Raw genomic sequence first — 24,795 nt, 5'->3', positions numbered from 1 at the left:
CTATGACAAATGTCAGCCCCCTTAGTTTCCTATGCACTGTAGTCAGGTCTTTCTCACTGCTAAGAAAATTAGGCAGAGTTTCTTTTAGTATTCGTTCTTTTCCAGACTGTCTTCTCATCCTGTAGTGTGGCTTTCATGTCAGGTTCCAAAGATGTATGGTTTTACCTGAAAGATTCTCAGGTGCTTTCCTGAAATTACACTACGTGCGAAATGAATGCGATCATAGAATCATCACAGAATGGCTTAGGTTGGAAGAGACCTGAAAGATCACCCAGTTTCAACCTCCTGCCATGAACAGAGTTGCTCTTCTCTTTCTCATCCAGCAGCACATTTGCTTCCTTACCAACAGCAGGTTTTCACTGCTCATCACAGTTGTGTGTGGTTACTTCTGGCCAGTTCTATCTCACTTCTAGTCAAAACTGCTTTCCAGGATGAGCTCCTGGTTCTGTAGGCATCATTTAAGTTGTTCAGATGCAGCAAATGCTCTGTGTCTCTATTGCATGGTTTGTACCAAGCCCAAGGTCATGCTGGGCCCTGGTGCAGACATCTCTTTCTCAGCTGGAAGAGTCCTGCTGTCCTCCTTACTTCTGATGTAGAGAATTAAAACCCTGCAGCACATTCAGGGTATGCATCCATTCTGAGTTTGTACAGTGCACGTGGTATTCTAAATGTTGTTCCTTCACTAACCATTCCTAACATTTGATTTACCTGTTCTTGACCAGGCCAAGAGCAGGCATTTTCCTAGAACTGCTGAAGTTCCAAGACTCTTTCCTGACTTATTTTCTATTTGAGGGCCCAACACTGCATATGTAAAGTTAGGAGAGCTGTTCTTTTTGGGCATCACTTCATGTTTCTGTGCAGTGAATCACATCTGTTCTTCTGTCGCTCAGTTATCTATCAGCATGAAGTCCTCCTGCAGCAACAATGGGGGACTGGAATCTCTACCAAAAAGCAAGGATCTCCTTTGGTTCAGTCCTGCTGATTCTGATCCTGCAGCACATCCTCAGGTCCTGTCTGAAGTCCCAGCTCTTAGCCCCACTCTTACCCCCCTCTTACACCCATTATTATGAGTAAATTGCTGTGCTCTCTTTCAAACTCAAGCACTTTAATGAGTGGGAAATTCCTTCCCTCTTAATAACGACCCTGTTTTTTCATCGTTAGGCCTTGATTTACATGGCTGACCTTGATTCATCTCAGAAAGATGGTGACCATGAAAATACAACCACTGAGAAAAACGCAGCGCCGTCAAAGGCTTCTGTCACAGATGAAGTGACTGAGACTGGCAGTCATGAATCATAGGTTCAAATTCAGGTTGGAAAAGACCTCTACAATACCCAAGTCCAACCCCACCCCACCATTCCCACTGCCCACATCCCTCAGTGCCACATCCCCACAGTTCTGGAACAGCTCCAGGGATGGAGACCCCAGCACCTCTCTAAGCAGCCCACCCCAATGCCCGACCACTGTTTCAGAGTTGAAATGTTTCCTAATATCCAACCTGAACCTCCCCTGGTGCAACTTGAGGCCATCACTTCTCATTCTGTTACCAGTTACATGAGAGAATGGCTGCCCAAAGAATGAGAGAGAAAATACACAAAAGATCACAGCAAAATTACCTCTCCAATCTCAAACCCTCAGCTATTCTTAGTCTGCTTAAAAATAACTTCTTGCCCTTCTTACAGACAGGGAAATGCCCAGCAACACCACTTGGTTTACAAGTATGGAAATAGCCATAGAGGACGGCATAACAGTAATACAATAGTCGGGTGGATATTTTCTGTTTGCCGTTGGATCTTCTTGGTGTAATTCTGTGAATTGTGCTGAAATCCACTGGTCAGGTTAAAAATTCCACAGGCAGCAGAAGTCAGCACTAGGAGTAGCCCTGGGAGCTCATCTTGCCCACATCCCTTCCTCAGGGCAGGATCTGCTGTGCTTTCCCAACAGCTGTTTTCTTCACTCTGTTCTCAGAGACGCCTTTGTGAAGGCCAGAAACTCCCTTCCTGCTCTGTTAACTCTGTCCTTAAATTGTTTTGAACAGTCTCCAATCAGAATCCTTCCTCGGTTTGGTTTAAAACCAAGGTCTCCAGTGCTGTCCACTGTAAAAATAGAAGGTTATTTGATCATTTGGTTGTTGGATCTCTTCTCTCTTACAGCCTTTCACATAACTGGAAATGTTGCCTCATCTCTTGCTCATTTTCTTTAGTTTGAAGTTCTTCCTGTGTTTTAGTTTGTTTGTTTATTCTCCCTTTCCAAATAGCCCTAAAGAAATCCAAACCAAAACTAGACCAATCTGTCCTGGCTTGCTGGTTATATACAGCCCAAATGTTTCTTGAACATCTGTTCAGACATACACAGGGTTGCAGCCATGTGCCGTACATCCATTTGAAAGAAATGGGCATACTTATCAGCTCTACTTCATGCATCATTTAATGGCAGAGTAAGCGATGTGGGTACTGAATACTTGATGTTTTCTGTTGTTCCCAGGCAGCTTTGTAGTTCAGACCCTTTCTAAAAGGTTAAGGGGAAACCATTAATCTCATGTTCGTCCTAAGCTGTGGTCCTGCTCATGCAGCCTGCAGTGCAGTTACCTTTGGTTGGCCTGGTGGTGATGGGTTGATGGTCAGACTTGATCTTAGAGGTCTTTTCCAGCCTCGGTGTTTGTTTCAGTGATTCTGTCAAGCTTTGCTCCCCAGCTCTCACCAGCCAGTCAGCTCCAGTTCTATCATCTCGTGATTGTTCCCTTCCATTTGTCTACCCATCCAAACCAAATGTCTCAGCTTGCCTGCAGCATTTCAGGACACAGTGTCAAATGTCTTGCTGAAATTGAGGTAATTGGCATCCACCTGTCTTCTCTTATCCACAAATCCGGTCATTTGATGGCAGAAGGTAATCAAGCTATTCAGGCATGATTTACCCCTGCTAAATCCACGCTGACTGCTTCCATCTCCTTCGTGTGCACAGAAACGTGCTCCAGGAGGGCTCACTCTGTGGCGTTCACAGGGATGAATATGACTGGCCTGTATTTTCTCAGTGTTCTTAACTCATCTCACTTAGAAAGAGGAGAGAGAGGCAGGCAGGGAGAATCTGGGGAAGAAATCCTTCCCAGCAGCAGTAAATAATACTGTGGTGCAAAAAGGAATGTGGGTGGCACTGCTTTGTAAGGCAAAGTCGTAGTGGTGAAATCACCAGCTGAGTAGTGACTGTGGGGGGAGGACATGAAAATATCTCCTGAGTATTTGAAGGGAGAGGAGGAATTACTGAGGTTGGCCTCAAATAAGAACGTGTAGAATAAAAGGTAAAAAATTAGAACATACATATGAGGTATGAAAGGATTTTTTGTGATGGTGAAAACTCGGGTAGACATTAAAGCTGCGTCTGAAAGGAGGTTTTAACAAGATCATGAGTGGACTGAATGTAGTCAAATGGGACTAGCAGGAAAATGGACTCAAACCATAACCAATAAGGGTGTCCGTCTCTTTATTTTTGTTTTGTGATAATGTGAGAGCAACAGAGGGCTGTTCTGCTCTCAGCCTGCTGGGAAATAAGTGCTACAGGAATAAGGGTGTCTTAAATATCATAGAAGTGCTTGTCCCAGAGCTGCAGCAAGCGTGTTAAAGAACCTTTATTTCAGTCCAAACAGATGTCTTGCATAATATTTCTTTGTATATCTCCGTGTTTTACTGTTTCAATTTCCTGTGCAGCTTGGGCAGGAAAGCAATCCGATGGACACTCAAACAGCTCTCAGAACTCCACCTTCAGTTCCTCTGCCTCTGTTAAGCTTGACAACTCCTTGCCAGGGCTGGGCAAGAAACCGTTCCAGAGATCTGACAGGCTCCATGCAAGTAAGACATTTATTTTTTTCTGATTACGGAGATTTTGTTGTTCTGGTGCCAAATCAAAAGCCAAAATAGCAGCATTGACTAAAACACGCGATTAATTCCATTTCTACAGTGATTTGGGGAAGGCACTCCCAGAATTCCACATGAACCAAGATAAACAATTCAAACCTTTCATATACAAATAAACCTTCGCTCATTTCTTATCATCAAGGATTTCTACCTGTGAATTTGGAGCTCGGTTTGAGAAGCAGTGAAGGATTTGCATTGTTTTGAATGCTTTTCATATGTATTTAAGACGCTTTGGTAACATACAAAGAGGAAAAAATACTCCTTCCCAGATCCTTCAGGCCCCGGTGTTACTTAGCTTCCTTCCCATTCATCTTTCCTAACTTTCCTCAACTCCTGTACTTTCTTCTGCATGTACCAAGGATGGGGTTGGCCTTGGTTAATGCTGCTCCATCCATGCTAATCATCCCAGATTTCCTTTATCACTGGTGAAGAACAGGCAGTTTGAGGGCATGTTTCATTTGCCTTCCATTAGATTCTGCTTTCCCATGGGATGATTTACACCCCAGACTTAGGGAAGCCTCAGCAGCTACCTGAAGTGCCAGTCCCTGCACGTCAGACATCTCTGTAGATTTGGTGGAATAAAATAGGGTGTTGTTATATGAGTGGCACCTTGACCTGCCTCTGCAAGTCACAAGGAAAGGAGGACAGTGTGTGCTCATTACATACCAGACCCGAATCCCATCAGTTCAGAATTGTGTTCACAAAAACATAAGGCAGAGGAATGCTCAGGTGCCACTTCTGGATATGAACTCTCAATCAGATGGGAACCATGCAGCCAGGTTGAGATGCTGCTCTCCAGCCCAGCTTCATCTCACCCTGTGATCAGGAAACTGCAGCTCCTGATAAATTACAGACCTGCGTTTCCCGAGGGAGTCATGTATGCAATACAAATGCTTCCTTTGCTTTTGTTTTCTGAGCTTGCAGCACGTACATGAAGCTGGCTGTAGCATAAGAGTTCATGCTGAATTTCTTGGTTTCCAAACACAGAAAAGGAAAGAGGGTTGCTCATTTTTGCTGCTTTGTTCAGCCTTGCGGTTTCAACACGAGCGGAATGAGCTGCTTTTATTAAGAATAAAGTAGGAAAGTCCAGGGAGAAGTCCCTAAGAACAAAGTGACCTTAACTGGAGGCTTAAAACAGAAAACTGGTGTGGCTGAAAGCTCATGCAGAAACCCTTCTTTTCAGAACAGTCCTTGCCAGCTCCCAAATAGACAGCCAGGCTTCCTAGGAAAGCTGGGAGAACTGATCCTGGGTATGATGCAGTAGGAAGCATTCAGGCCCTCCCACATTCTGTTTTTAACTGTATATATAACCTTCTACAAAGGTAAATGGTATATTTCAAGTTAAGGTTTGGAATGGACCGCCGAAGTGCTTGTTGGGAGCCTCTCGTAGATAAGATGCTACTTGGTTCTCTCTGGTTCTTTGCAGGGCAGCTGAAGAGAACAAAGTGTGCTGAAATTGACGTGGAAACTCCTGACTCCATCCTGGTGAACACCAACCTGCGGGCGCTGATCAACAAGCACACGTTCTCCGTTCTGCCCACAGAGTGCCAGCAGCGCCTGCTGCTGCTGCTGCCAGAGGTGGACAGGCAGGTGGGTCGTGGTTTGGGGGCAGAGGGAAGGGTCTTGGTGTCAGCAGGGAGTAAATGTGATGAGACATCCAACTACTACATTCATCTCTAATGGAGAAGGCTTCTTATTCTGTGTACCTTTCTTTGTTTCCTTTGGGTATTTGTTGCTACCAGATAAAAGAATTCAAGTTTGATAAAACAGTGGCTTAGTTCCATTTAGTCAACTCTGTGTTCCCAGCTACAGTGAGAGAAGTGTTTCTGGTACATCAGGCTCCACAAGACCCGGCAGTGGTAGGAGCACGGTGCCTTCCCAATACCTAAACAGACACTGGAATTCAGTTCCATCTTCTTCTGTTTCTCATTATCTTGTCTTGCCGCTGTCAAATTCTGGATTTGGTAAATTGAGAATGGAGTGAGTTTTCAATTGCATTTTTCTTCTGCCCGGATTGCAGAGTAAACTCTACAGAGTTGATGTCCTGATCTGAAACATGCAGCAGGTTTAAGGTGCCGGGCACACAATAGGAGGCAGCTATGGAGGCAGTTTGTTTTTTGCAGATGATGTTCTTGAGACCTCTGTGTGTGTGGGAAGAGAAGGGCTTGAAAACCCAGAAGAGTACTTGATTGGGAAGGAATGGGATCCACATCAGGTGGATCTGACGAATTCCATCCTGAGGGATACAAAGCAACCTGCTTGGATCAGTCTTAACATCTTAGCAGTTTTCTTCAGTAGCTGGATCCTGGGATGATGGAGATAAGACCAAACATCACCCTCAGGCAGTGAAGTTCAGTCTGTTCGTGCTGAGTGCCAGAAAGGTTAGAGCTAGAACAAGGATACTTCATTTTACCTTCATAATATGTCATGTTGATCATCAGCATTCCTACCTCAATGTGCCTGGGAGACATGGGATCCTGCACTGTGCTTCCACATCAGTTGTAGGGGTGTTAATTCAGATGTATTCACATACAGCCTAGAGTCAACCTGAACATCCTGCAGACACCACAGCTGGCTTTGGCACATCCTGTATCAGATCTGGGGGTCCCTTTAATATATTTTACTGTGTCTGTTCAGATTAGTGCTGGATGCCAATCGGGACTCACTTCAGGCAAGGGAGGACTCACCTCCCAAGGGGTCTGCATCTCAGCTGTAGTTACTGCAGGCACCTATAGAAAGTGGAAATCCAGTTGGTACAGTCAGCAGCGTGCAGCCAAACCAGCTGCTTCAGGATGAAGCCTTTGTGTCTGTGCTGCTCTTCTGCAGCTCACGGAGCACTAATAATGCATACGGGTCACACAGCTGCACTGAGGTCTGCTTTGCAGAGCGTGCCGTCTTGAGCATATCCATTAGGAGTTAGGAAGAGTTGTAATGTTGTGTCATAAATTCTAGTCTTCAATCAGCACTCATCAGGGGCTTGTTAGTTCAATAAATAATTGGAGGGCTTGTTTTCTTAGTCTTGTTGCCTTTGCAATAGTGAGATACATGTCAAAGTACGATGTGATGGAGTTTGCAGCTGGAGTTTACTGGCAAGAAGCTCACAGCAGATGGCAAGAGAATTCTGTCCCGACTCTTAAGTTTAATTATCCTTGAATTCAATTAGAATTTGACAGAGAACGAATTTTGATTATCTAAATAATGCTGCTTAGCTCCTAAGAGCATTTTGTATTTTACTGTAGTAAATCTCCCACCCCGCAGTGACACATTCCATAGACTCCATAGCAATGTCAGAGCTTCCTGTAGTAACCAGAAGAGGTGAAGACATTGCATGTGCCAAACGCAAAAGGTCCTGTACGTGTTATGTTTGTATGGCTTAGTGCTTCCATCAAACAAGGTGGGTGCTTTCTGAGACACAGCCCAGGGCTCTGCCCCAGCATAAGGTATGGGCAGCGCCATACGTGCAGCAGAGGATCATCTTTTGAGTTCTGCTCAGTGGCTGATCAGTGCGGCTTTGGATTAGGAAAGGCACCTCTGTTTTGATACATCTCTGTAGTGGCTCTGCAGCTGTAAACTACTGAATGCATCTTTTTGTGTTTCTAACAGAAAAGTCCAAGTTTATTTCCGTGTGTTGATCATTTCCCACCATGCTGTGTTCCAGCCTTAGCCTTATGCTGTTGCGTTTATGTCTTACACTGTAGCTTGGCTGTCCTATTTGGTTAACTGCATTTTGAAGACTGAATGAGTTTCAAGCTTCACTTGTCCCTGTTTTTCCAGAGGCAGCTGTGATTATGATTACAGGCATTTCGGAGTTACTTTAACCTGATAACTTTTATGTCCTTGCTTTTCACAGAAGACAGCAGAGCTATTGCTCTGGACAGTGATTCAAGGCAATATCTTGCATTAATTTTTGCAGAGCAGAATGCATCTAAAGAAGCTGTTCATGGGCTGTGCCATCCTGTTTCCTTGCACTTCTCCTTGCCACCTGTATCTTGTGCTGTTTGTGTGTGTTTGTGCAGCAGCAGAGCTGGAGAGGGTTGGGCTGAAGCAAAGAAGAACAAAATTGGCCACAATCTACTGGATCCCAAACTTGGTTTCTTCCCTTCTGAAAGAAATAAAGACTGATTCTAGAGAGATTTGTGGCAGCTCTTGCTCCATTTTCAGACAACACAACATGTGATGTTTGTCTTTGCAGCTAATTATCACTGTTTGCTTTGTGATGTATTCCAGGTTGGGGCAGATGGTTTGATGAAGCTGAGTGGTTCGGCGTTGAACAATGAGTTCTTCACTTCAGCTGCCCAGGGCTGGAAGGAAAGGCTGTCAGAAGGTAAGACTTCCCCTAGCAAATAAGTGATGCGTTTCAAGGCTTTTGGCTCACCAGTGTTGTGGGGAATGTGTAAAATAAATGTGATGGAGAAACTGAAAGGCTGCATCAGTTCCTAGGTAAAGACAGCTGTAGGTAATGTAGCCCGTAACAGCGAGTGCAAGCCTAGATATATTTCCCCTTGGTAGGAAAGGTTTCCCCTTAGTGGGTAGATATTGGTGGTTGGCTGACGGTTGGACTGGATGACCTTTGGAGGTCTCTTCCAACCCTGGTGATTCTGTGATCTTATGAACTGCAGGTCATAGTAAGGACTGTAACAAGGAATTGTCTTCTGAACTTGTGTGGGAAAACGAGCAGGGCTGTGAAGGAAATGGCAAAAGGATAAAAAACACTTTTAAAATGTTGGTGAAATGACAGTAGAGGTTTGTTATTTTCTAGCCAAATTCAGCTCAGCTGAGAATTGTATTCCCTGTCATGGTTTCCCTTTAAAGCTTTACTGAAGAACTTTCAACCATTCATGACTCCACATCTAAAAGGTACAATGATGTCTAATCACCAGATTAAAATACATGACAGCTATAGAACCTTCTGTGCTGATAAAGCTTGCAGCAGTTGGGCTGATGTCTGGAGGTGTCCACTGACACCAAGCAGCATTCTCACCAAGTAGCATTGAAGGCTTTACGACAAGACAATAAGTGAACTGCTCATGCCTTTGAGACTGCTCAGGTCTCAAAGCTTGATGCCACTGTGAGCAAAACAGTCCTGTAGGTTTTCTTTGGCTGCAGCCAGTGCACTTGGGCCCTGACAGAGTGTGCAAATAAATGTGAATGTATTGTCAGACATGATTACTGTAGATAGAAGCAGCACAGCCTGCCAGATTGACATCAGTATCTGAGGAGAGATACAGGTAGTTGTGAGCTGAGATCTGAAGTGAAGCTTAGGATATCTTTATCCATACAGCAGCATGATTCATTTGTAGAGGAGGTTCAGGTTGGATAATAAGAACGACTTATCTTAAAGAGCAGTGATGCAGTGGCACAGCTGCCCAAGGAGGCGGTGGGGTCACCATCCATGGAGGTGTTCTAGGACCATGGGGATGTGGCACTGAGGGACGTGAGCAGTGGTGGGGGTGGGTCAGCAGTTGGACTTGATGATCTTGGACAGCTTTTCCAACCTTCATGATTGTAAGACTCTACAAGGCATAAAATGGTAGAAATGAGCATCAAATGACTTTGGAGCAGATGGGCTGCGTTTCAGGGAGCGAAGGGAACTTCCAGTGCCTGAAAGGCCCCTGCCCATCATCCTGAAAAGGAAGTGAGGACTGGCAGAAATTCCCCACAACTAAGAAAGGCAAATGTTGCACCCGCCTTCAAAAAGCACCAAAAAGATTATCTGAGAAAATGCAAATCTGGTCAGTCTCAGTTTCATCGTGGTGCAGGCCCTCTTGGAGGACATTTCTGGGTGTGTGAAGGAGGTGATTGGGAACACTCAGCAAGGATTTATTTCTTGCCCGCATGGCTCAACTGCCTAAATAAAACCCCTGAATTTGTGAACAAGCAGAGATCAATAGGTGTCATTCACATCAACTTAAGTTAAGCTTTTTGGCTCAGCTGCCTAGGGGGTGGTGGAATCACCGTCCCTGGAGCTGTTCTGGAACCAATGGGGATGTGGCACTGAGGGACGTGGGCTGTGTACATGACCCTTCCTGCATTTTGCAGGTGAGTTCACACCAGAAATGCAGCTAAGAATACGTCAAGAGATAGAAAAGGAAAAGAAGGTTGAGCTGTGGAAGGAACACTTCTTTGAGAGCTACTATGGCCAAAGGTAAGGAACTTCAGCATCTTTTTTACCTCCTCACTGCCTCACTGGGCACACTTAGTCCTGTGGATTTCATGTGCTGCCCACCAGTAGACCATTACCTTTCATCAGCCCTCAACAAGGTCTAGCTTCATTAGATTCCCGACTTGTTCATTTCTTTTGTAAATAAAGATGAATGAATGGGACAGGCAGTCTTGGTTCTAAGCTGAGGGTCCATCAGTGGTTCTGCTGCTGGCCAAAACTGGGAGATGTTTTTCAGGAGCCTGGAGTCCCTTTCAGGAAGTGTCACCATATGAGCTGAATCTAGATGTGGGCTGTGTGAGGCACTTTGCATATGGCAGAGATAGGCCTGCAGGGACGAGGAAAGGAAATGTTTACTGTTGGCCAAATTCTTTTGGTTTGCAGCTTGGAAAGGGAGTATTTGGGCAGAGGCCTCGATCTAATGCGTGCTCACGTACTTTGTTTAGTTGGTTTTAAACACTGCTATCAAGTTCTGTTTCATTTGGAAGCAATAACAGCAGTGAAGGATTTCAAAGATTGTGGCATCAAATCAGTACGAGTTCTGTTTACTTTGGGTATGGCATTTAGGCAGCCCTCTTTGTGTTTGTAAGAATAGCGTGCTTTGTGCAAGGATGTTTCACGAAACAAAAATTCTGCTTTTCTTGTTAGTTCTGGATTAAGTCCCGAAGAGTCTGAGAGACTGACAGCCAACACCAGCGCTGATGATAGAGAGGCTGAAAAGCCAGCGGCAGAACAGCCAAAATGCATGCCAGTCAAAGAAGAGATGACTTCTCCATCGGAGTTTAAAGCACAAGTGGTCCATGAAGCACCTGCGGTGAAAAAAGGAGAGGAGAAAAGAGGAGAGGAGGGGAGAGAAGAGATGCAGCCCAAAGCAGCCAAACCTGCCGAGGCCTCAGCTTCCCCAGCTGGGTGTGCAGCAAAGCCCAGTGAGCCCCAAATCCAAGAGAGAATCCAAGCAGAACCCATCCAAGAGAAACCACAGCCTGCTGTGAGCCAAAAGCTGGAAGAAGAGAGGAAGCACACTGCATCAAAGGAAGTGAAGGAGGCTGCACGTGCCCCGGTCTTGGCCCCAAGCAAACCAAAGAGCCCTGAAGCAGGTGAAGCAGCGGCAAAGGTGACAAGTCCAGTGGTCGCCCCACCAACGCCAGAAAAGAAACCCCCTGTAAATGAAGAAATGGAGGTCAGTGTCGAAGGCCATAAGAGGAAGTCAGAGAGTAGTGAAGGAGCTTCGACTACACCTGAGAAGAAGCCTCGCATTGCGGAGAAGTGCCAGCAGCAGCAGCCAGCATTTCGCAGCCAAACGCAGTCCTTTCCTGCTGCCGGGCCCCCCGTGCCACGCGTGCCCCCACTCAAGGTAAGGAGAAAGGAAGGCAGATCCACAGAATGGGTTCATGTTGGTCAGTGCTTCTGGGTCAGCTCAGGTCTGGTTCTGCATGCAAGTTATGTTGCCTGCTTATTGCTGTGATGGAAATGTTTGATCCAAAAATGCAAAGCATAGCTGTTTGCTGAAGGGAATTGAATTCAGTGAAGTCTCCTGGACACACACATCTGCTATGAGACCTGCTTAACCAGAAGCTCCAGCAATTACAGGACTGAAATCACAAAGGGAGCTGCAGCTCAAGAACACAAGGAACTTTGTAGGTGTCCCATTGGTAAAAGAACAGGTCTAGAAAGAATGCTGCCAGCAGTTTGCTCTACAATATCAAGCTCAGGAAGTAAATTATTTGCCTGTGTTAAAAATAAATCCAAAAATGATGCGGTTATCATTAGTACTGAATGCAGTGAAGTATCAGAGGACTATTTTAGGGAACATCTCAATTCCAAAAGCCTTTTATCTGCTGAATCTTAGCAGGAATCTACATATGAAAAGATGACATGGTCTTGAGTGGTCACAGGCTTGGACTGATGGTTGGAATAGATCATCTTATTGGTCTTTCAAACCTTTATGATTTCATGATTCTGTGAATTAAGCAATAGATTCCCAGAAAGGAAAACAGAAGCAAAGCTTGAGAGTGACAGAAGGGTTCCAGGCTTTGGCCTGAACAGCACTCTTCTCTCATACTTCAGACATAGGCCACAAGAAACACACCTGCGATTGAGCTTCCAGGAAATTCCCAGCTCAGCTGCCTTGTTCAGGGCCTTAGGCAGAAACTGTGCATGGAAAATGATTCAATTGCTCTATTTCTGTATGTTCTGAGAATTCTAATCTCTTATTAAGATTAGAAGGTAACTGGGAGTCAGCGAAGTATTGTGAATGTATGAAAACAAATGTGACTTCAAGGGATACAAGCTTAAGTCGCTACAGATAAGAGAAAAGCACTACTATGAGTGCACTGATCTCATCATTTCCATTTTAGGAAGAAGGGGGGATCACACAAAGTAAACTGCAAAGGTGAGGGGAGTGGAGAACGTATGTTCGAAGACAGGACTAAAATTTGGCATTTTATGTGAAGATGCACAGTAGAGTATTATTAGTTCATAAAAGGACACCAAGGAGTGAAATGACATGCAGGAGTAGAAGAGCAATTCACAGATGTACAAATGGATGTGGGTTGCTTACATGTAATTTTAAACACAAAACCTACACTAAGGGGGTGAGAGGTGTTGAGTTTTGTTCACTTTTGAGGGAGCTCAGTAGGCTTTGTAGTGATGGGGTGTGCTGGAACAGTGGGCACCTCAAGGGAAGAGCTTCCAGCCTGAGTTAATGAGGTGATTACAGACCCAAAATAGGTGTGCCAGACATCAAAAGGATGTGGACCTTCTTCTTTGTATTCTTCTCAAATGAGAAGTTAGAACTCCGAAAGCATTTATCTAAACTGTCTTTAATGATGTGGGTCAAACATTCCCTGTATATCAATTCCACTTTTCTCCTCTCTTACAGATTCCTGTTTCCCGAATCTCCCCCATGCCATTTCCTGCGGGCCAGGTCTCTCCCAGGGTACGTTTCCCAGCCTCACTCATCAGTCCAGCCAGAACAGGCGCCAGAACCTTGGCGGACATCAAGGCCAAAGCCCAGCAGGTCAGGGCTCAGAGGGCAGCGGCCGCCGCAGCCGCCGCAGCCGCTTCTTCGGGGGGAGCAGTCCCAGGGCCGGGCCCCGGTGGGGGCCCAGCGGGCGGTGGAGGGACAGGCAACGCAGCGACGAGCGGAGCTGGTGAAACTGGAACACGAGGAAACGCACTGGAACTGGCAGGAACTGGAAGCGGGGGAAGTTCGAGAAGGTTTCTTCCACGCTGCCCAGGGACCCATTCCCCAATGGAGACCCAGGAGCAGCCAGCAGCCCCCAGTCTTTCTAGAGCACAACTACAGCAAACTTCCACGTTGCAATCCAGAAGTGCAGCTGGCAATACAGGTACCAGCTGCTCCTCCCCAGCGGCATCAGCGATAGAGCAAGTCAGCAGAATCAAACAGAGCCCCCCAAACATGGCTATAAATCAGGATTCGGGCTCCTCATGTGCTGGTGGCTGTGACAAACAAGAGAAAGCACCTTCTGCTCCAGCAGGTCCCGGCCAGGCCTGCGGGGCATCAACTGTCAGGGATGGAACAACTTGTGTCACTGTGTCCTCAGCAGATAGCAACGCCAACATCACAAGGGGAGCACCCGCGGCCTTAGGAGGGACCAGTTCAGATGTCCCCAAAGGCACATCTCCTTCCCCTCTGATGCCTTCACTGACCCCCACTAGCTCGGAAGCCCAGGCTGGAGGTGCGGTGGTGTCAGCTCCATCTGCCCTATGCTCCAACGCCTTGTCAGCAGCACCTAGCCTTAAAACCCATCCGAGTCCAAGCGGGGCCCTCCCAAAAGCAAACTCCAGTATTCCTGCCAACAACCCTTTGGTCACCCAACTTCTTCAAGGCAAGAGTGTCCCCCTGGAGCAAATCCTGCCAAAACCTGTCACCAAAGCAGAAATGAAAACTGTCCCATTAGCTTCTAATGAAGAGAAAGGGGCAGCAGCACCTGGTGTAGCAGGGAGTGGTGCTGGAGCTGAGGGTGGTGAAAGGCAGTCAGGGTTATCCCCACAGCAGCTCGGGAAGATCTTTTGCCAGAGCAGGCCTCTGCCTCACATTCCAAGGACATTTGTGCTCCCTGGAGGAAAGGAGCCCAGTGCTGACCAGCACACAGAGGCGCTCAGTAAAACAACGCAGGAGCAGATCCTTCAGACACTCATCAAGAAAGTCCAGAGGCAGAATTTGCTCCCCGTCCTTCAGCCTTCCCAAGTGAACCTTGCACACTCAGGTTTCCAGATAGAAAACAGCTCCACCAGCCAGAGATTTGTGCTGGGTTTCATGGGCAGAAGGACATCCAAACCCGCTATGTCTGGCCATTATCTGCTCAACATTTCCACCTATGGCCGCGGTTCGGAGAGTTTGAGGAGAGGCTTCTCCTTGAACCCTGAAACTCGCTCATGTCTGAGCAGCCCAGCCGGTGGTCCAAAAGCAGAATTTGGGGAATGTGAGGAGATGCCTGGCCATGGCAGCAGCAGCGAGGAAGGAGATGTGGACGATGAGAGCACCGGTGATGAACGTGAGCACGTCAGAGTAAAAGAGGAGCCCCAGGCTTCCCAGGTGCCTGCTCCGTGTGAAAAAGAACAGGTATCACGCGGTGCAAATTCCTCAGATTACAGCATTCTTGCTAAGAAGGGCATGAAGGCGGAAGCAGCCGTGTCTCAGCAGGCAGCCGGCAGCAGGGAGAACATTCAGGCGCTGGATGGAACAGCGTTGGCACGAGATTTTATTCAGGCCACTCAAGAGCAAATGGTGCACACAGTGAAGGGAAAAACACACAGCAGCCCTGAGCTCTTCAGCTCTTCTGCACCGTCCTCAGACTCTGTACAGCCGCAGCTTCCCCAGCTTTCTCACCCCCACCCTCTGAAGCTGGGAGGAGATGCTGCGGCAGCGCAGCTCATCGGGCCCAGCTACAGCGGCACAATAAACGTCTCCACCTCCCCAGACGTGAACCAGGGCTCCCTCATGAGCGGGCTCTCTGAGTGCAATCAGTTGTCCAGTAGCATGGGGAACGTCATGTCCTTCTCTGTGACTGTAACCACCATTCCCACCAGCCAAGCCATGAACTCTGGCAACCACAGCCAGACCATCCCGGTTCAGGCCTTTGCTGAAGACAGCAGCATGGAGGACTCCCCTTCCAAGTGTTACTGCAGGTTGAAAGCCATGATCATGTGCAAGGGCTGTGGTGCCTTCTGCCATGATGACTGCATTGGCCCCTCTAAGCTCTGTGTCTCCTGCCTGGTTGTGCGGTAACCAGGACATGACGTGGGAAGAGGAAGGCTCCATGTTGGGTTTGCTTTTGGGAGCACATTGGGAAGAAACAGGAAATTTACTGCCTTGCACAAGAGACACGTTACTGAATCAGGAATACAGAGTAGAGTTCTTCTTTCATTAAAGAAAGAGCACCTTCTTGTACAGTGAGTCTAAATTGAGCTCAACTACGTGAATCGTGACAAGAGTTTGCACTTAAGGAATTATGTAAATATGTCACATTATTTTGTTTAAAAATATTTTTTCAATCTTTTAGGAGATAGTGTTTGACTTGTACTGCAGTTCCATTAACCCTAGCCTGCTATCCAGCATGTTTGCTGAGCTCTGCTCTAGATGGGGTAACAGTCCCCCAGCGAAACCTCAGCTGTTGGTCTTCTCTTGGCAAGGAGAGGAGCTGGGCAATCAAGGCACAACATGTCCGTGCTGACAGAGCCCCACAGCCCCTCGGTGGGCTGCCATGTTGCTCTGAATTTCAGTTCAAATTGGTCAGAATTGGAAGGTGCTGACGTTACACCAGCCTTCAAGAGTCGCCCATCACCCGTGGCATGGCCGTTCCCAGAAGGCATGCTGGGTTGTGCAATATTGGCTGGTGGTTTTGATTGCATATCCTCTCCTCTCCAAGGAATCAGTTGCAGTAACCGTGTTTTAAGGGCAGTAGTATCTTGGTTTTGCTGCTGAAAAAGGCAACTATACTAACCATAGGATACCTGAATTTAAATCACTAAACCAATTCAGTAACTGTGATGATTGGTAATCCCAGGAACCATTTAAAGCAGAGATCACAAAGATGTGCTGAACTGCACTTCATTTCTGGACTGTCAGGACTTGGCAGAAACCTGCTTTCTTAAGCATTGTTTCAAGTAAGCTGGAAGGTGCCATCCCCACCACTGAGAACCATCAAAGCACATTATGCAAGTGAAGTGCACTAAATGTCACCCTCTGTCCTGCCGTTTTCTAGGAAGCTTACTGTGGCTCATTAAAAACTCCACGTAGTCAGACTTCTCTCATTTCTATAGAAGATTTTATATGAAGCTAAGTGTGGAAAACAAGCCTCTTCATTGGGCCTCACTGTTGTCTGGGCATCTCCATGTCTTTTTGAAACTAGACTGCCCCAGCTGCTGGTTGTGCTCTATTGTGGCCCAGTGCCAGTGTTCGTAATCCATTATTTCCAATTACTCCAAATTAACAAAGTGGTACTACATGGTACTCAACTGCAGTGATTTTCAACAGGCAGGCTGATGGAGCATACTGCAGTCTGCATTCTGATGTAGTGCAACGAGCGTGCATTGCATGGAGGAGCTGTAGGTTACTCCTCTTCCCAGAAAACATCAGGTTCACATCCAGTCCCATGTTGTCACTGTTGGGGGAGGGAGGGGGGCCATACGAGATCTTGGTCAGGTAACAAATCTGTGTATCTTTTTGATGGAAAAGCACTGAATTCACTTTGAATCCAAAGGCCTTTTTATGATGAAGCAATATAAACAAAAGAGGTGACGGCTGTTTTATGAGCTGGGGTCCTAAAGCCTTTTTCCTTCTTTCCATTGGACTGCACTGCTGCTTTCCCCATTTCCCACATGTGGGAGCACTGAGTGTTTCTGCAGGGAGCGTAATGATAAAGAGAGTTGCAGGCTGAATCACTTGGCAGAGAAAGATTTCCTTCCCTGCCCCACAAAGCGTGGTATCCTCCAACGTAGGATTGGCACGTCCTGGGATTTGGTTTGCTCACCATACGTTGACTGGGGACCCCTGTTTTCCAACTGCACATCTCTCCTTGGGCATCCAGTGGTGGAAAGGATTTAAATATGAGAAGTACAGTCAGGATTTTCTTTGAAACCACTTAAATCTCAAAAAAAAAAAATAGTTACCCCTGGTTGTTCTGTTGTTCTGCACAAGCGTTGGCCATGGCTGTAGCCCCATGGCTTTGGATGGCTGTGTCGATGGCAGAGGGATGGCTGCTTTGCTGGGTTGGCTGCTATGGAAGCGCTGACTTGGCCACATTGCTGCCCACATCCCTCCTTCCTTCTCCAATGGGCACCTAAAGTGGGTCCATGTGGTACCCTGGGCAGAGCAGGATCTTCCCTTGCCTTGTTAACTTGAGCCCTGAAGGGAAGCGTTATGACAATGTGATCCTCCGTGAGACACATTAATTCCCTTCTACTGCAGATCCCCCAGAGTAACCCAGCCTGAAGGCTGTAGCTGGTTACAAAAGAAACTGAAAAAGCCAGTTCTGCTGCAAATAAAAGCCAGGAGGTTTTGCTGGAGAAATTGGATCGATTCTGTTCACACCTCGACATTCATCAGTGTAACACTTCAGGGCCAACAAGGCTGTTCCAAACAGGGAAGGGGAGGTGCTGAGGGAGCAGCACACGTTGCTGCCTGGTGTTTGAGCATCCACATGCTCAGCATTTCCTGAAGCCACCCTTGGCCCCCCCTGCAGCTCCAGCTCCTTGCTGCCTTTACGTTTACATTTTCCTCTGCAGCACAGATTGGTTTCTGCAACACATACAGCAATAGGAACCGAGTGGTGCTGGGCCAGGTTTGGACACAGGGTGACCACCGAGATGTGCAAGGCTGCCAGGCTGGATGGGAAACATGGGCATCTCATGCCACAACTTGGAAGTTTACAACTGTTCAGTGCCTTAGTTCTATTTTAACAGATGAGCACTTTTCCTGGGCTACTTCTACCCTTTTCCTTTTTCAGATAGTAAATTCTTTCAACTGCATGTCTTTGGTTTTATCACACGCTACAAGCTATGAGGTGGAACTCGATGGAGTAACATCCACAGGTTTGCAAGTGGGTATGAAGTAGACAGGAAATCATTAGGAGTAACAGAGCTCAGTACAATAACTAACAGAAGCACAGTTCCGCCTGAAGCCTTCAAAGCTTTGCTTGTTTCACAGTGCTGGTTGTTGAATAATGTGTTCTTGAAGGGGAACATCCTGCAGCCCATGTAGCAGTGCTCCCTGCTGGCCTCACCTGTGTTAAACATAGTTTAAAACAACAGACTTTGGAGCCCAGGTATTAAATAATGGCATTCTACAGGAAATGTCATAGTTTTGCCGTTTATGGTGGTGACGGGTTGATGGTTGGATTTGATATCACAGAGGTCTTTTCCAACCTTAATGATTTTACGATTCTATAACAGATAAGATCTGATACTAAATATTTTACGACGTCTGATGTCAGACTTTTTGTGGCAGTAGAAGCAGCTTGAGTAGGAGGAGATGCTCAGGTTTATACTTTCCCTCTTGAGCCACAATCCAAGTCCTGCAGCATGAGAACTAGAAATACAAACTAAGCAACATCATTTAACTTTCCAGTGCTAAAAACCAACCCACCTCGTTCAAGCTGTTTTAATGGAGGAGCATAATGCAAGTCCACAGATGAGCTGAGGCTGTGGGGTATGGGTTGGGAGCACAGGGAAGGAAATCTGTTTGGAATTGTGATGCTGTTCTTAAATCAAAAGGGAAGGCCAACGTGCTGAGCAGCTGCATGGTCAGTGGAGTTGCGTAGTGCACAGCGTTGGGTCACAGCTGGGAGTTGAGCCCTCAGGTTGGGACTGAGGGGGGCACCTTCATGTCCTGGGGCTGCATCCTGCCCAATGGGAGCTGCCATGGTCGAGCTGGGCGCTGGCTCTTCTGTGCCAACCATGCTCAGTCCAACGGTGGTTTTGAGCCGCTTGGGGGCTGTCACAGAGCTCTGCCACCTCCTGGTGAAGGAAATATTGGGTTTTGTTCGGGGAAGTGCCCAGAAGACCAGTGGTCGCTCTGTGTTGGATGCTTGAAGCCCTAGGGAGGCTCTTGTCTTCTCCTTGGGATTAGCTCAGGCTCAGCTGTCCAAAACCTTCACCATGCAGTCATGGCTGGGTCAGCCCAGGAGCATGCTGGGCTCTGCGCAGGGCTTTCAGGCTTCCCAGATCCCATTGTGGGTGTGCAGGAGGCTGCAGGGAGTCCCTCCATGGGGCTGGCAGTTGCATTGGTGCAGCACCGGAGTCCGACCGATCTCAGGCGCCTGCTGCGATCACAACATCCGCAGTTCTGTTCCTTAACTGGGGTTGTTTGTTTTTTTTAATGCTATACCTTTGATATAACTGAAGATCAATTTTAAGAGCTTACAGTAATATATTTTAAGTAATATATATTTTAGTATCTGTGAAAAAACAAAAAAAAACATAAAAAAACCACAAAGACAAAGGATGATTTATGAACTAGAAGAACAGGGTATGGAGAGCACACAGTTTCTCAGCAAGGCCATGGAGTTTCACTAGCAGGAGAACTGGAAAGATTCTGTTTTGTCCTTTGATGCAATAAATGTGGGAGCTGTTAAAGAGAAGGAATCCAGTACTGTTTACCACGAGCTTTTCTGGTTTTGACAACAGGCCTGTAAACGCAGCGCGGAGATGCTGAACCTTTGTCTGTCTTTCGCCTTTTTAAAAGGGACTTAAATTGGAATAGAGGGTATGTACAGAAAAATCGAGTTGACACCATTTTAAAATGTATTTTTACACAAATAATATAGAAAAAATCATATTTTACGTAAGAATTTTAAGTATTTGAAATATGTATATATATACTGTATGTACTTCATATATTCTTTATTTTACATTTTCAGTGTATTAAAAAGTATTTGAGCTGGTTGGATTTGAGCATGTAATAATGTTAAAAGGGGAAGAAAAGAGAAGAGGGAGGGAAGACACGAAGAGGGAGGCTGCAGGGAAAGCAGGAGTTCAGCACTGAAGGAATCTGGGAGAGTTTTGCAGCTTCAGATGGAGCGTACAGAACCTTTTCAGTCCTGTGTCCTGTTGCTTTCCATCGGTATCCATTCCTTTTGCCTCACGGCCACCCAGCAGAACAAGGAAACAAGTTGAGGTGGATCCTTTCCATAAACAATGCTACCTTCATAGCCAAAGAGACATGTTGGTACAGAAGCTGCTCAACCAAAAGAGAATCCGAAGCAACTCAGTTTTGCTGTGCCATGGAATGGCAATCAGTAGCTCCATTGCTTGTGTGAGCACCACAGGGTGCCAAGGGGGAATTCAGACAACATACCATAAGTCCAGTGATTTCAAGGGAGCACTGTCAAAGCAGATTGGTCTAGCTGCTTGTAGGAACTGGGGTGAAAGTGTTGCTGTAAGGGACAATACATCCCTGCAGCTATTGGGAGCGGAGTGAATCCACTTGGCTGCACTGGAGTGGGATCCTTGAGATGTCCCTGGATGGGGGAGGCCACAGTACTGCCCTATGGGCACATCCACCCAGGTTGGATGTGGCTCTGGGCAGCCTGGTGTGGTGGCTGGTAGCACTGCACACACCAGGGGGCTGAAACAAGATGATCGCTGTGGGCCTTTTCAACCCAGGCCATACTATGATTCTATGGGGCATTCCCTATGGCAGGGACAAGAGGGCACTGCAGGCTGAGATCTGCTGGCCCCAGTTCTGCACACAAATTTGCCAGAGATAAGGGTAGAAACAGCTCCAGAGCATCCCTGTCTTGTCCCACCTCTGCAATGCCCATTTGGGTTAGATGAATCTCCAGTGACATTTATACCCACGTGTTCCTGTAACTCCTGTATATAAATTGGAGGTGATTAAAAGCAGGGAAGGAAAGAACGTGGGGAAGGAAGAATGATTGACAGGTCAGGTTTTAAAGTACAAATCTGAAACCTGAAAAGGCGGGCAACTGGTGTTTTTATACCACATTGGTTGTCATTGGGATCTCTTGAAAACAAGAGGATGGAACCCTGTCTGAGCATTGGTGGGGCTTCCACTCTGAACAGTTGCACTATCAGGAAGCCCCACTGGTGGGTGTGCGTACAGGGGCAGTGCAGATGTGTGTGCAGCTGTATAGGTGTGCACAGCCATGTTGGCCACGTGTACGTAGCAAGACCAGCTCCACCTCAGCCTTGTGCTGACGTTACACCTTGGGTAGCACCACAGATGTGAGATGGAATTAGGGCTGTTTCATGTTTGTTTTCATATTTATGGGGTAGACAAAATATATACTAGAAACATGTTTCAATCTGCTGCACTTTGACAAAAGAAAAACCAACATTCCTTGTTCCCCTGGTACTGCTGCATCTCCCATTCCTTCCTACCCTGATTTAAACCTTACCTGGTCTGTCTCCTGTACCGTTCAGTTATCAGATACTGCAGTGTGCATTGCTCAGGGCAGGGCTGTGCTCTTGGCCCACCTGTGGCTGCGATGTGGAAGGTGTTGTTCCCTTGTCTCAAGCAGCAGGGACGGAGGTTCCAGGTACAATCCTTTACTGTGTGTCTGGAGGTGTGCAAGGGATGTGCCTGCCAGCAGCCACCCTCACTGACGGGTGGTAGCTCCCTTCCTTTGCCCTAAATCTGTGTATCTGTGAGCCCTCACCCTCCTGCTGTCTGCTTGAAAAGTCAAATTTCACTTAGAAAGCTGGCAATAGAGAAAGAAAAGAAGAAGGGGGGCGGGAGGGGATGAAGTAATATAAGCTGTAGGCATTTAAAACAGTGTGGGCCCATTCCTGCAAAGGAGCAAGACAGCAGGGACAGACATGGTCCATTGTGCTGCAGCTGTGCCTCTTGGCCAAGGGTGTTTCCTCAACACGTTGTCACTCATTTTGCTCTGTAAACTTCTACCTTAGCTTCTCAGAAGCATTAAGAGGGATCAAAGGAGTGCTAAGAACGGCCAGTTTCTAACCTGTCACTCGAAGATCTGTGCCCATAGGAAGTAGCACTTTGGACAAGCAAAAGCCTGCCCCGTGGCTTCTGTCTTACTGCAGATTCCGTTCCTTTTCCTCTCACTTCTTTTTGTCATGTAAAACTACCTGCTTTATAAATGAATGTAAAATACCATAGTTCTTCAGCACATGGGCAACTGTGTATTTTATCTTCATGTTTCATTTTATGTTAAATAAAAGGCGTTATGATTTTATGGCCGTTAGTGCTGCTAATGTTGATTTTTCAGTGATTACCTCTTGGTTTTTTTAAGGGACCCCGGTGAACAAAGGTGAGCCACGTCTCTTATAACTGGAATCACTTAACAACTCAGTGCAGTCAATGGGTGCCTGGGAACACATAGAAAGCCTAGGACTGCTTCTCACTGAAATATTACAGGGTTAGATATAAGGAAAAAGCCTTTTACAGTGGGGGCAACAACACAACCTGCTGCTCCAGGAGTGGGTGCACAGTAACTGGAACTAATGGGATGGGCAGGAACTTGACATACTAATTAATCATATCCTGTAATTATAAGCTGTCAGTGTGATTTGGCCACAGGGAAGGAAAAACGAGTCTGAAAGTCCAGTTTGTGTATTGGCAGCAGAGATAGACTCAGTGCATTGCCCAAGGCAATGAAGCACTTACTGCGTGTGACTCTGCTCCCCTGTGTCCAAGAATGACTGCTTCAAACTGCAACAGATGTGCTGAAGGACTTGGAGGTGACCAGGAAAGGACAAATCCCTGACAGGTAAGAAAGAAGCCAAAAAGTGCAGGTTAAAGAGCAGAAGCTACATAAGGGTATCATAGTGCAGCTCTACCAAGGCAGTGGGCTTAGTGCTCTAGGAAGCATTTGATGGATCTGTTAGCGTAAGGAAAAGACTTTTGGAGTCCAGGCATTTTTTATGAGTAATTTAAATTACTGCTTTCACTGACTTGTCTGTGTCAGCGGTGATGTCACGTCCTTGGCACTGCTTTTCCATCTGTTTTGTTCTACTCTTTAATGGTTATATCTCATTATTACTGTACCATCTCAGTCCCACAGGGCTGGAAGGGACCTTTAAGATCGTAGAATCATAGAATCATCTGGGTTGAAAATGACCACAATGAACATCTGGTTTCAACCCCCTGCTATGTGCAGGGTCACCAACCACCAGGTGGGGGGGGTTGGAATTTCCAACCCAGTCCCTTCCAACCCAGGCCATTGTGCATGAATTCTGAAGGGCTGTCCCTAGAACTGCTATTGCTCCTATCTGTTTATCACCAATGAGTGCCCGTTTCCTGAGCACTCCGTGCCTTCCTACACTGGTTTTCCTTCAGCTCTTCAGAGTACTGAGCCTGCTGTGCTAAGTGTCCTGGGAGGGAGCTGCGCAGAGGCCATCCTGTTACATTTGGACATTTCATCTCTGCTTTAACAGACTGCTTTCAGTTTAATCATCATCATCTGGTTTGTTTTGTTCTCTGCCAAATTGCAACCAACCCAAAACTTGTGAGTGAAAGAAACGCTGCAGAATCAATGTCTAAATATAGAGAAGAAGCACACCCATGGCTCAAGCAAAGCAATTATCTTGTCACACCAGAAAGGAACAAAAAGGAGGCTGTTCCTCGTTCCTGATCTCAGCTTCTGCTTTATCTCAGTTGCTGTGTTGGCTGTTAAGTGGGGGTATGCATGAGATGGAAGAGCAGCTCTGGACACACAGCTGGAGGTACCTCTATCTACACATATAGATTAAAGGCTGCAGGGATCTTCTTTGGTACTCAGCTGCTCGTCTGAAAAACACCTACCTTCAGAATTTAAAGTTCTTCAGTTACGACGTCAAGCAAAATGGGACAGCATATGTGTTACTCCGGTGTCTTGGTGAGGCCACTCTCAACCTTACCTTTTGCTCGTGCTTCTTTTGGGTTGATCTCATTACAGCCAAGTGAGTTTAGACTCAGAGCCTTCCAACTTGTGAACACCGGGCACTGAGGTTGTGAGAGCTCAAGGGCGTGAATGTGTAACTGCGGAAGAGCAGTTGTTGTAATGGCGAAGGATAGAGCAAAAACATGCTATGCCAGAAGGGATGAAAATGGCAAAATACCAGAGGTGGAAATATCTCTTTCTCTGGAGATATTCAAGACCTGCCTGGACACCTACCTGTGCAACCTGGTGTAGGGAACCTGCTTTGGCAGGGGGGTTGGACTCGATGATCTCTGGAGGTCCCTTTCAACCCCTACAATTCTGTGTGAAAAGCAGTCAGTCATACGAAGGAGATGTTTTTGGTGATCTGAGAGATTCCTTCCAGTCTGACATTTCTAATCACTCCATGAACCACGTCACATTTGGAGATGCCGTATGAAGGAGGGTCCGGCTCACCCGCTGTCACAACGCAGTGAGCTCAGACAGGCGATGGTTGTGTAAGTTTCATGCTCTGGCTCTTCAATGTGCCATCAAGAGCTCCCCTTGGAGCAGCCAATTCTGCACAAATCTCTCCTGTTGTAAGACCAGACCTGAGGTGGTGCTGTCCTCCTGCACTTCACCTTTCCGACAGCCAGCGGCTCCAATCTGCGCCATATTTTGCACCATTCATCATTGAGGAGAGGTTTGTCCTTGGAATGACTTTGCTGCCTCAGTGCTGGTGAGACCTCACAGCTGGGGACCTCGGGCTGCTCCCTTTCCTTGGGTCTCTGTGGTTTCTTTGTGGTTCTTTTAGTATTCTTGCATCACTATGGGAAAAGAAAGAAAAAGAACACAGGCACATGAAAACCAATACACAGCC

General features: G+C 46.7%; 2 protein-coding genes across 6 annotated transcripts in view; one reads left to right on the top strand and one right to left on the bottom strand.

Moving 5' to 3' along the window:
• The window catches only part of ASXL2 (ASXL transcriptional regulator 2), a 62,038-nt gene extending 45,190 nt beyond the window's left edge, over window positions 1-16,848 (top strand). For 2 of the 3 annotated variants that reach the window (XM_015859723.3, XM_032443421.2), the window contains 6 exons: window positions 3,702-3,842; window positions 5,335-5,498; window positions 8,136-8,232; window positions 9,948-10,053; window positions 10,717-11,422; window positions 12,950-16,848. In XM_015859723.3, the coding sequence (XP_015715209.2) occupies window positions 3,702-3,842; window positions 5,335-5,498; window positions 8,136-8,232; window positions 9,948-10,053; window positions 10,717-11,422; window positions 12,950-15,322 (3,587 nt within the window). In that variant the 3' untranslated portion in view covers window positions 15,323-16,848. The remainder of the gene's footprint in view (window positions 1-3,701; window positions 3,843-5,334; window positions 5,499-8,135; window positions 8,233-9,947; window positions 10,054-10,716; window positions 11,423-12,949) is intronic. The other variant, XM_085544065.1, reaches the window with a different exon arrangement.
• Window positions 1-24,795, bottom strand: part of LOC107312373 (uncharacterized) — a 36,119-nt gene that overhangs the window by 10,618 nt on the left and 706 nt on the right. The window contains exons 3-5 of one of the 3 annotated variants that reach the window (XM_085544118.1): window positions 24,174-24,742; window positions 22,685-22,780; window positions 8,231-8,588 (exon numbers count right to left, since the gene is read on the bottom strand). In XM_085544118.1, coding sequence (XP_085400244.1) covers window positions 24,646-24,742 — 97 coding nt within the window. In that variant the 3' untranslated portion in view covers window positions 8,231-8,588; window positions 22,685-22,780; window positions 24,174-24,645. Of the gene's footprint in view, window positions 1-8,230; window positions 8,589-19,395; window positions 22,781-24,173; window positions 24,743-24,795 lie in introns of those variants that run through there. The other 2 variants (XM_085544119.1, XM_085544117.1) reach the window with 2 other exon arrangements.

The sequence above is a fragment of the Coturnix japonica genome, chromosome 3 (assembly GCF_054131305.1).
Source record: "Coturnix japonica strain WE chromosome 3, WE-NBRP24, whole genome shotgun sequence".
Taxonomy (NCBI): Eukaryota; Metazoa; Chordata; class Aves; order Galliformes; family Phasianidae; genus Coturnix; species Coturnix japonica.
Note: the sequence above shows the minus strand (reverse complement) of the source record. Positions and strands in the feature narration are given on the sequence as shown.